Genomic DNA, 12,504 nt, shown 5'->3' on the forward strand with positions numbered 1-12,504 from the left:
CCCTGTCTGATAAAGGCTTCACTACTTCTCACACTTAACTGGGGACCAAGCCTTCCACACATGGACTCCTAGGACACACACCCACCCACCTCCAAACCACTGCAAGGCCCCAGCCAGTGGAGACAGGAAGGATCCAAGAGCCAGGAGCGAGGAGGGCCTTCCTTACCTTCCTCTGAATGATTTTGCGAGGAACTGGAGGACAATTTCACAGAGCTGTCCTGTGAACACAGAACAGGGCCCCTCAAAGCTGGGCATGGGCGCACCTTGCCGCCTTTTCCTTGTTTTCACGCTCTGAAGTCACTTCCTGCGGTTGCTTTGTTTCCCCGACAGCATGGAATACTACTTCCAAAGTGCGGCCTTCATTTTCTCTCTCTTGAGCCTGTTTCATTCTAACTCAAGCTCTTCAAAGCATGGAGTTACCGCTAAATTATGGGGCCTGCGTGTCTGAAATAGTCACTATGAAATATCCAGGATGTCCAACAGACAAGGTAGCAGAGGGCCACATAAACAGACCCCCCAGCTCTCCAGCACCGACGTGCGCTGTTCCGGGCGGGCATCGGAGAAAACAGCACTATGGAATCAATTGAGATCGGAAAGTAGGTTTTCTATTTGGAGCATTTTTTTGTTTTGTTTTATTCCAGTACTGGGGATTGAACCTAGAGGCCTTCTGCCCTTCAGGCTACACCCCCAGCCCCCTTTTTTTGTGTGTGTGGTACCAAGAATGAAACCCAGGGGCCTTCTACTGCCAGGCTATACCCCTAACCCTATTTTGTTTTTTATTTGGAAACAGGGTCTTGTTAAGTTGCTGAGGCTGGCTTCAAACCTCTGATCTTTCTATCTCAGCCTCCCAATTACTGGAATTACAGATGTGCGCCAGTAATCCCCCCTATCCTCAGCCCTATTTTGTTTTTTATTTTGAAACCAAATCTCATTAAGTTGCTAAGATTGGCTTCAAACCTGCGATCTTCCTGCCTCAGCCTTCCAAGCAGTGGGATTACAGGCACGCACCACTGCACCCAGTAGAAAGTAGGTTTGACTCAGCCCTATCTGCTCATCTGTACTTTCTCCTTCTTCACCTAGAGCTCCTCCTATGACCCATTTTCTTCCTAGCTTACACATATTAGGAAGAGCATCTGATTTCTTATTTTTTGTGACTGACTAATCTCACTTAGCATAATGTTCTCCAATTCCGTCCATTTCCCTGTAAATGACATAATTTTGTTCTTTTTTATGGCTGAGTAAAATTCCAGCCTATCCCATAGTTCTGTAATCCACTCATCTGTTGATGGACATCTTGGCTGGTTCCATACTTTGGCAGGTGTGAATTGTGCAGCTATGAACATAGATACACATGCATTAGTTGGGTAGTTTGGTTTCCATTCTTTTGGGTAGATACCCAGAAGTGGTGTTGCTAGATCATATGGTAGGTTTGTTCCCATTCTTCTAAGGATCCTTCATACTATTTTCCAAAGTGGTTGCACTAATTTGCAGTCCCACCAATCATTTATTAGCATTCCCACTTCTCCACATCCTTGCCAGCATTTTTTTTGTTGTGTTTGTTTGTTTGTTTGTTTGGCGGGTCTGAAGATGGAACCCAGGGGCATTTGACCTCCGAGCTATACCCCCTGCCCTATTTTTTATTCTTTATTTTGAAACCGGGTCTCACTGAGTTGCAGAGGGCCTCACTAAATAGCTGAGGCTGTCCGCAAACCGCGATCCTTCGGTCTCAGCCTCCCAAATCCTGGGATTATAAGCTTGCGCCATCACGCCTAGCCTGTTGTTGTGTTCTGAATGGTTGGAGGTGGAGTTAGGTGAATCTCAGGGTAGTTTTGATTTGCATCTCTCTGATTGCATACGATGTTGAACACTTTTTCATAATTTATTGGCCATTTAAATTTCTTCTTTTGTGAAGTGTCTATTTAGTTCACTTGCCCATTTTTTATTGGATATTTGTTTTCTTAGTACTGAGTTTTTTGAGTTGTATTAGTCCTCTATTGGAGGAATAGTTGGCAAAGATTTTCTCTCATCTTGTTGGCTCTCTGTTGAGGTTCTTGATGGTTTCCTTTGCTGTACAGAAGCTCTTCAGTTTAATGCAATCCCACATATTGATCTGCCTTTTAGTTTCTTGTGCCTTTGGGGTCTTGTTGAGAAAGTTTTTACCTGTGCCTATGTGTTTCAGTGTTGGACCTATGACCCCTTCAAGGAGCTCCAAAGTCTCTGGTCTAATTTCAAGCCTCCACGATCTTGTACTCCATTAAGATGTACACCTACAATGCACCAATTAAAAATATAAAATTGGTTTGAACATGGGGCAGGCCTCATTCCCTGTTCTCCACACCAGTCACTTTTCCAGAGGGTCCCAGCACTTGTGTGCTCAGTGTTTAGTCCCTGCAAACACTCATCTTCTCTGGAGAGGTCAGGACACCCCAGGTGTAGCATGGTGGCCAGGCACTGCTCCCCATAACATGGGCGCCTCCCTTTCCAGTCTCTGGAAGTCCAACTGCCTTGTGGATAAGCTACTTGTCTCCCCCTCCCACTGAGACTATCCAGGTCTACATCCTCTTAAACTACCTTAGATACCTTAGCTTCTCCATGAGGCCAGAGAAGACTGGCTTTCACAGCCGACAGCCCAGTCCACCCTCTTGAGAAAGGAGAGAAAACTACCTCTGATTCTCTCCAGATCAGCTCACCCTTGAAGAGAAAAGGGCTATCCCGCCAACAGGCCATCCTGCAGAATAAAGTAGTAGTGATTTGTGCCAGCTGAGGGTCCCAGTGATGTAAGTCGTCTCCTCTATATGTTCCTATAGCTCCTAACTTTTCTTAATAATTACACATTTTTCTTACTTAAAAAAAGTACCAAGCCAGCATGGTGGCACACACCTATAATCACAAAACTTGGGAGGCTGAGACAGGTAGAGCACAGGTTTGAAGCCAGCCTCAGCAACTTAGCCAGACCCTGTTTCAAAATATAAAAAATGTTTTAAAAGGGCTGAGAAAGTAGCTCAGAAGTAGAATGTCCCTGGGATTGATCCCCAGCTCCCCCCAAATAAAAAATACAAAGTCGTGTATGGTGGGTCATGCTAATAATCCCAGTACTTGGGAGGCTAAGACAGGAGGCTTGTAGGTTTGAGGCCACCCTCAGCAACTTAGTGGGGAGCTAAGAGTAAAAATAAAATAGTCCTGAGGATGTAGCTCAGAGGTAGAATGCCTCTGGGTTCAGTCCCCAGTACACCACACACACATAAAAAAAAAAATACAAAAAAAAGTCTTGCTTTAAGAATTGCCTCCGCCAGAACCCTTTGAGGTGCATCACCCTGGCTGAGGCTCAGCGGCTCTGCTCACCAGGCGCCTGCAGTCTCCCCCACCGCAGCCTTCTCACCCCGGGAGCTCACCAGTCCTTGCTCTTCTTCTCCTTTATCTTCTTCTCTAGGCTTAGTTCAATAGCCCGCACACAGTAGGTATTTCTACTGAATTGATGAATAAGTCGGCTGATAATAAGTAAATGACTTAGGCCCAGTATTACCTGCACAAACCCCAGACCTTAAAATCTTTATACTCATCTATGAATCCCTATCTATTAGGACAAAGGTGATTCATTAACCGAAATGGTTCTCCAGGCTCAAGAATTCATGGTAAAGCATGAAATCTGGTGACCACACTGATATAGTCACCGAAAACTTGTTTCTAGCATTGTCTTTCTCTGTTCCAAAATCCTTGCTATTTCTTTAACTTAATAATTGACTTCTGAATTGACCTAAAAGTATAATGTATAAAATCCCTGGGCTAGCCAGGCGTGGTGGCGCAGGCTTGTAATCCCCGCGTTTGGGAGGCAGAGACAGGAGGATCGCGCAGGTTCAAAGCCAGCCACGCTGGCTTAAGAGACCCTGTTTCCAAATAAAAAGTATAAAATAGGTCTGGGAGTGTAGCCCGGTGGTAGAAGGGCTTCCAGGAACCCAAGTACCACCAGAAAAACAAAAACAAAAACAAAAACAAAAAACATCTCTGGGCTACAGTAAGTTATAGTTAGGAAATTTCCACTTTGTTCTTATTTACTGTTTAAAACCAAGAGCCACAGCCTGGTGCCATGGCCCATGCCAGTGCTTGGGAGGCTGAGACAGAAAGATTGTAAGCTGAAGGACAGCCTCAGTGGCTTCGTGAGACCCTGTTTCAAAATAAACAGGCTCACTAAGTAGCTCAGAAGTAGAATGCCCCTTGGTTCAATCCCCAGTACCACACACACAAATAAAAAAAGGGAAATAAAAACAAGCACAGCCTCATGCAGTGGTATGTGCCTATAATCCCAATACTCAGGAGGCTGAGGCAGGAGGATCGAGCCCAGATTTGAGGCCAGCCTCAGCAATTCATTGAGATTGTTTCAAAATAAAAGATAAAAAGTGCTGAAGATAGCCATGCGTGGTGGCACATGTCTGTAATCCCAGTACTTGGGAGGCTGAGACAGGAAGACCGCAGGTTCACAGTCAGCCTCAGCAATTAGTGAGGCCCTGTTTCAAAATTATATATATACATATATATATATATATATATTTGGTGGTACTGGGGGTGGAATCCAGAGGCTTCCTACCTCCATACCTCCGAGTTATACTCCCAGACCTATTTTATATTTTATTTGGAAACAGGGTCTCACTAAATTGCTGAGAGCCTCACTAAGTAGCTGAGGCTGGCTTCGAACGTGTGTGATCCTCCTGTCTCAGCCTCCCAAGTGCGTGGATTACAAGCGTGTGCCACCACGCCTGGCAAAAATTTATATATATAATAGGACTGGGGAGATAGCTCAGGAGTAGAATGCGCCTGGGTTTAGTACCAAAAGTAGTAATAGTAGCAGTAATAATAATAATAGTAATAATAATAAATAAATACAACAGCCCTCCCCCTCCCTAGCCAGGTACGATTGACTAGTCTTTTCTGGTTTGTTTCTTATCACTAGAAAGCTGCTGTCTCAGTTATGGATCAGCAATGAAAGGGGGAGGCATTGGCTAAGAAGAGTGCATTGAGCATCCTAGACATACCACAAATGACATTCTGGTCAACAAGGGGCCGCATATAGAAAGGTGGTCCCGTATGTACATTGCCCGGTGAGATCAGAGCTATCTTTGTTGTGTTACGTGTGCTCTGATGATGTGCTGACAAAATCACCCAGCAGTGCAGTTTGCAGAGTCTCGGCTGTTAGGAGATGTAGGACTCTAGCTCATTCCTTTGCTGGAGTTTACTGGTCCAACTCCCCTTGTACCCCTTGTGCCCCATCACCGTCCATTTCCTCACTACAGGAGCACAAAGCTGTCATTCCAGTCGAGAAGGGCGATTCTCTACACTGGCCTCTGAGAACAGCACGTGCCTGCAGCCACACCCAGGCTTAAATAGCATCCTGCAGACCCCAGAGGAGAGAGGCCTGCAGAGAGCAGGAGGAGGGTGGAGGACTGAAGTCCGTTCTTGACCATAGCGCTTGCCTAGCTTTCAGACTAGAAGCGAGAGGCATAAGCTGGGGCTGTTCGGTTTGGATTTCTGAAGGTCTAAAATGGCCTCTGGTTCGATCTGGCCTCACACCCTCCCGTGAAGAACCAGACTGAATGGCCTGATTAGGAGCGCGGAGCTGGGAGCGGTGTAAATGCAAAAGAGGGTGTGCAAGGGGGAACTATGCCTTTCTGTTTCAGGAAGCCTGCTGACGTAGGGAATGATGCTTTTCTGCAGAAATGCTGCCTTCGGTGGACAAAATTCATCCACAATCAAGCTAATTGAATGCACAAATGTAATATTTTTCCAGGGCACCTCCAATTTAATGCTTGACAAAATCGTGTCTTTCGCATATATTTACAAAAGCCTTTCTTCATCCAGAAATGTCTGTTAAAATTGCTTATAGATGCTGAGATAGCAAATCACTCTTCTAATGTAATGAGATAAGTCATCTCTGTAAACTTTGCTTGCTCAAATGTACTCGCATAAAAGAAATCAGGCTACAGGCTCTTTTCAATAAATAGAATGAACAACTAGAAGTTGATGGCTATAGCATGTTCTGCCTCATTGCTAAGGGATGTTCAAAATTGCTCCCTCTCTCTCTCTTGCAGTGGAGATTTCATTTTAGTAGTTGATGGAAAAAGGAGGTCAAATAAACTGATGTGGCTAAGAAGCCAAAGCCATCTGTCAAAATGTAGAGAGAAGCGTGGCGATGGGAATCATTTAGTGACTCAGAATTGATTTAAAAGATTTCTGTCTTCAAATCATTTTTATTGCTAAATGTAGTTACTCTTGTGAGTCTGGTTTTCTTTGCTTTAGCTATCTTTACTAATAATTTCCATAGTGGAGAAGACTCAGAAACATAGTTTCTTGTCTACAACCCAGTAAAATGGGTGGGAACCTCGAGGGGTTAATCTATTAGTGTCCAAGAAAGTTCATTTTCTTACTTTTTAATCTGGAAGCCAACTCCAGCAAAACATCTAATAGACCACCTGATGCACAACTACAAGTCACAATATCTAGCCATCGTGTTTGGCCAACTCTACAACTTTGGAGGAAATAACACAGAGACTATAATGTGGAGAGTGTGTTAGGTCATGCAACATGGCAGCCTTGCCCAGCACTACTACCTAGATGAGGGGAGATATCATGTTCCTGCCCACAGCATCACCGTGGCTATGCTGCACATCTATTGACTTTTATTCCTCCAAGAATAAGATCAAAGCTGGGCGTGGTGGTGCACACCTGTAATCCCAGAACTTGGGAGGCTGAGACAGGAGGGTTGCAGGTTCAAAACCAGCCTCAGCAACTGAACAAGACTCTGTTTCAAAATTAAATAAATAAATAAATAAATAAATAAATAAATAAATAATAAAATGGGTCTGGGAGTATAGTCTAGAGGTGGAATACTTCTGAGTTCAATCCTTAGTAACACACACACATACATACACATACAGATGTGCACACACACACACACACACACACACACACACACAACCAAATAAAATAAAATGTTATCAGCTCACAAAATGCAAAATCCTGCCCAACGCTCTTTCCCTTCTCTTTGCAAAGTAAAATTGCTTGGAAGAATATTCAAACCTCCAGATGGTTGTCATTGTTTCAAGAAATTGTTTGGACAGCTTGATAGAGGCAGACAGACTGGAATCCAGAAGAAAATGATACCAAATTCCATGTATCCTTGCTGTCAGTTTTGGAAAACATTAGACAACCGTGGCTCCACATGGAGGAGACACAGGAGGCAGCTTTGGAAGAGGTCATAGGTATAAAGGAGCCTCTCTTCTGCCAGCCTGCCCTGTAGAGTTTTCCTCGTACCTGCCAGAGAATCCAGGCCAGCCAGACTGAAGCTGCTTACCTTCCCCTTCCACTGCTGCTCCCTTAAAGCCTGAAAAGTGTGCACAAGTGTGTGTGTGTGTGTGTGAGTGTGTCCCTGGGAATTGAACCCAAGGACACTCTACCTCTAAGCTGCCTTCACAGCCCTATTTTAATTTTTATTTTGAAATAGGGACTCGTTAAGTTGCTGCGGCTGTACTTGATATTGCACTCCTGCCGTCTCAGCCTCCCAAGTACTAGGATTACAAGCACGTGCCACCACACCTGGCTCTGAAATGTCCTTTTTTGGTGAAAGGGAAGAAAGTCTAAACACTTCCTACTCTCAAACATTGCTCCTAACAGCCTCTGCCCTATCAATTTTGAATGTAGCACAATAATTTGGGGTTAAATAGAAAGGTCCTGCTGCTTCTGCAGTTTCTTGAACTCTGCCCCGAGCACAAGAAAGAGTATATTTTGGGATCTGGGGCATCAATTCTAATGTGCATAGAAGGCCACATTTTTGCATAACCTGTTTTTGAAAGAATATCTCAGTGGCTTTAAAGGGCCACTTAGTGACCCAAGAGCCACGCTCCTTCCAAATTTCCATCTAAAGTTTTCTACAGGGTCACAACAGCAAATCGGATGAACTTGGTCAACACAGTTGCTGCTACTGTAGTTGTCTTAACTGAACTTGAGTGTTCAAAGCAGGCAGGCATCCTCCATTTCCCTAGAGTCCCCACTTCTGCCCAGCTGGCCCAGTTCCCACATTTATTTCCATAACCTCCTGGTCCCCACAGACTAGTGAGTTCACTCTGCATTGGCCAGGGGTCAAGATTTAGCGGTTGACAGAGGATGCTCTGAAGGATGTGTAGTGGGAGATGTCACCATTCTCCTGCTTAGCCTTACTCTCTGCCTAGGGAAAGTCCACAGGGCCCCGGGCTAGCAGCTCATATAAAGCACCTTTGCCAGGTGTGGGGGCACACATACCTGTAATTCCAATACTTGGGAGGCTGAGACAGGAGGACCACAGATTTGAGAATAGGCTTAACAACATAGCGAGACTGTCCGCAACCTTCAAGAACCTGCTTCTAAACAAAAAATAAAAAGGGCTGAGGGTGTTGCTTGGAGGTAGAATCCCCCTGTGCTCAATACCCAGTACCACAAAAAAAGAAAAGAAGGAAGGAAGGAAGGAGAAAGAAAGAAGAAAAAAAAAAAGAAGAAACAACAGCCCAGCACCTTCACTTCACAGCCATGAACAGAGAGACACAAATGCACACACGTGCACACAGGCTTCTTGTTGCTGCTGTGCTGAGGATGGAACTCAGGGGGATTCTACCTCCAAGCTATACCCCCAGCCCTATTTTTATTCTCTATATTTTTGAGGGAAGAACTGAGGATTGAACCCAGGGCATTCTGCTCTGAGCTACACCCCCAACCCTATTTTTTATTCTTTATTTTAAAACAGGGTCTCACTAAGTTGCAGAGGGCCTCACTAAGTAGCTGAGGCTGGCCATGAACCTGTGACCCTCCTGTCTCAGCTTCCCAAGTACTGTAATTACAAGCATACTCTACCATGCCCAATTTCTATGTTTTTTTTTGTTGTTGTTGTTTGTTTTTGTTTTGTTTTGTTTTGGTGGTACTGGGGTTCCTGGAAACCCTTCTCCCTCTGGGCTATACTCCCAGACCTATTTTATATATTTTTTTAAATTTGGAAACAGGGTTTCTTAAGCTATCGAACCTGCGCAATCCTCCTGTCTCCGCCTCCCAAGCACGGGGATTACAAGCATGCGCCCCCACACCCGGCTCTATGTTTCTTTTAAGTTACAGATGTCCTTACTAATTAGCTGGGGCTGCTCTCAAACCTGAGATCCTCCTGTCTCAGCCTCCCAAATGCTGGGACTACAGGCATGCGCCACCAGGTGCAGATACACACATGATTATTATGTAAAGTCTATTCATGCACAGACACCAGACAGGAAGCAGGTGGCTCTAAGCAAGGCCACCAGCTGGTGCGGAGGGGAGTTGCAGGCACACATCCTCTGCATGGGCCACCATGCCTTTGGAAGGTGTACCAGTTGCATGGTGACCTATTATTTGCTGAGCCATAAGCATCTGCATGGAAAGCTTCCTCCCAGCTATCAAATCCCATCTTAAATGTTAGGGCAGAGCTCAGGTGTTTCCTTCCCGAAGCCACCCAGCAGAAGACGGCACCCCTCCCTGTGCCTCCAGCCCACTGCCCTCAGCCCTCCTTCACAGGAGCACCCCAACCTCACTGGCTGGCAGGCGGGCTTGAGGGCAGGGGAGACTGTTATTCACACCGACTCCTACAGACATGTACAATATTTACTACACAGACTCCTCCTCCCCAACCCCTCTCTCCATCTGTGGCCACCACACATGCTTGTTTTCATTTAATTTACCTACTGGAAGGCAGGAAGATGAGGAGCCACCCTAGGATGCCACCCCCCTTTTGCCCTCTCCTCCCCTGCACACAGAGGGCTCCCCACAGAACATTCTATTGTGATGGAAATGTTCTCCTCCTGCACTGGTCAATAAGCTCTGCTCACCAAGCATCTGAAATGGCTGGACTGAAGTAATGTATTTTTAACTTGACCTCATTTTTATGTATGTGTGTGGTACTGAGTATTGAACTCAGGGACAATTTCTATCTCCAAGTAGCACCTCCAGCCCCTTTTATTTTTTTATTTTGAAACAGGGTCTCACTAATCTAAGTTGCTGAGGCTGGCCTTGAACCTGCACTCCTTCTGTCTTAGGCATCCAAGTACTAGTATTACCAGTACATGTCACCACACATGGCTTTAACTTTTTTTCTTTTTCTTTTTCTTTTTTTCAGTACTGAGGATTGAACCCAGGGGCATTCCACCTCTGAGCTGCACCCCCAGCCCTATTTTTATTCTTTATTTGAAACAGGGTCTCACTAAGTTGCAGAGGGCCTCACTAAGTAGCTGAGGCTGTCCCTAAACCTGAGATCCTCCTATCTCAGCCTCCTAAGCACTGGCATTACAAATGTGTGCCACCATGCCTGGCTCTTTAACTTTCTATAATTTAAACTCATTTATACTTAAATAGCCACATCTGGGTAGTAGCTACCAGACAGCTCCATTCTAGAGCCTTCTCCTCTGGGGACAGCCACACCAGCCCAAAGGTACATCCCAAGCATGTCTGTGATATTTTTCATGAAATTAAATGGAAAGCAAGGCCAAAGAAGTACTTGTTTCTAAAGTAAAAATTCAGTTTATTCATGACACAATACACAAGATGCAAAATGTTTCACATCATAGACTCCACTTCCAACTCCTTGGAATGCTCATCTCTTTGGCTTAAGGGAGAGACTGGGTGGGAAGGAAGCCAGGCCATGCTTGGGCACCTACAATCAGGGCTGAGGGAGGCTAGCATATTTTCGCGGGCGGGCGGCACGGGGTCTGTTAGTCAAGCTGATCCTCTGGTACATTAGGGGGCACGGCGCCGGTTCCGAGCGCCCACGCTGGATTCTGCTTTAGTCGTCCCCACCACACAGGTACAGCAGCGCTTTCTGGTAGTCGCCCTTGGTGTCTTGCTGCAAGCGGCCAAGGAGAAAAGAGAAATGTATCAGAAAAAAGAGCAAACTCCAGGGTGATGCACTAGCAGCAGAGCCTCTCCCAGGACAGAGATTCTGCGGGTCTTCTCTTGGCCGCTAGAGGGCCACAGCCACACCCTGGAGAGCCCAGCTGGCTCTTTGGGGCACGGTCTAAAAGGTGCTTGAGAGATTTCAAGTTCCAGGGCAACCGTGAGAGCAGAGAGGTGCCGCCACTGCAGGATCTTCTTGCAGCCAGGTCCTGCAAGCAGCCCCACTCTCCTCTCCGGTCCTTCCCCGACACAGTGGACAGGTATTTCACCTCCTCACTCTACTGCTGTGTGATATATTTTTCTTCCTGATATGGGGATTGAACCCAGGGCCATTCTATCACTGAGCTACACCTCCAGCACCTTCTACTTTTTGAGACAGGGTTTTGCTAACTTTGCCAGTCTGATCTTAAACTTATCTTCCTGCCTCAGGCCTTCAGAGTCACTAGGATTACAGGTGTGCGCCACCACTCCCAGCCTGTTCCATGGATTCTTAAGGTTACGTGGAAATAAGCTAATGAGTTGGATTAAACAATTATTAAGAATCTAACTGGTACCTCAACCTTAAACATGCACCCTAATAAACCTGCGTCTACCAAACCCACCTCTAGACTTCTCCCAAGGAACCACACCTGTGCCTTTGGGAATTTCAGGACCATATACACAGGGGTTGCAAAGCCCAGCTGAACTATGCTGGTGATACTGCAGCTGCTGGAGCAGCAGCGCCTTCCACACTAATGTTCCCTCCTCCAGAAGGGACGAGGGCTAAACTGAGAGAAGAGATGGGAGTTCTGATTAACTGCATGTCTGTCAGGGCTTCTGAGGAAGCATCATGGAATGTAAGCCTTAATTGGCCTTCAAGCACCAATGGCCATTGCAGAGTAGCAAATGTGGAAATAGAAAATACTGGCTGGCCTGGTTCTACAGAGTCCAGGGCAAATCACAACTAATTCTTTCAAAATGAATCCTTGATATTTGATGACCAACATTTCCTCCCCCAGAGAATTGGAAAGCAGAAACATCTCCGCCTGGCCACTGTTCTGAGCAGACATTCCAGGCCCTGTGGACAGCAAGGCAAAGCCAGCCCAGCACCAGGGGCCTTACCTGGATGTACGAGTACAGGGACTTGCCGTACTTCCTCTTGAATTCAGACCGAATTTTCAACATGTCCACTTCACTGCGGGAGACCATGATTCTGATCAGGACCTTATCGCGAGTCCCTTTGCCCTGAAAGTCAAGTTGATGCTTCGGGTTAAATTCTCTTAGATTGCCAGAGAAAAGCACCTAGTAGGTTTTCTGGCACAGACATGGTCCATGATGCTTGTGATTGAAAACACAATGGTAACACCATACTGCAAGAAAAATGACCACCTTGGAATTCCAAACCCCACCCGATTTGATCAGAACAAACCCAGATCTGCACGTTCAGTAAATTATACCTTCTCCTGCAAGGCTCCGCTCAAGAAGCCTGCAAGTTCCCATACATAACTAATGCTCCTGACTCTCCGGGGCTTAGAGAGGATGACCAACAGTTTTTTGTGGCTCTGCGCCAATGGGATGGTGTGGGCAGTATGGACCCTT

At 45.9% G+C, this 12,504-nt stretch overlaps 1 protein-coding gene across 1 annotated transcript in view; it reads right to left on the bottom strand.

Moving 5' to 3' along the window:
- Positions 1-10,674: 10,674 nt before the first annotated feature.
- ANXA2 (annexin A2) overlaps positions 10,675-12,504 on the bottom strand; it is a gene marked incomplete at its 5' end in the record, with an annotated part of 35,032 nt that continues 33,202 nt past the window's right edge. Inside the window, 2 exons of the mRNA XM_080692109.1 lie at positions 10,675-10,876; positions 12,028-12,150. Coding sequence (XP_080548235.1) covers positions 10,817-10,876; positions 12,028-12,150 — 183 coding nt within the window. The 3' untranslated portion in view covers positions 10,675-10,816. The remainder of the gene's footprint in view (positions 10,877-12,027; positions 12,151-12,504) is intronic.

Source organism: Muscardinus avellanarius, assembly GCF_963383645.1.
Source record: "Muscardinus avellanarius genome assembly, chromosome: 3".
Lineage (NCBI taxonomy): Eukaryota > Metazoa > Chordata > Mammalia > Rodentia > Gliridae > Muscardinus > Muscardinus avellanarius.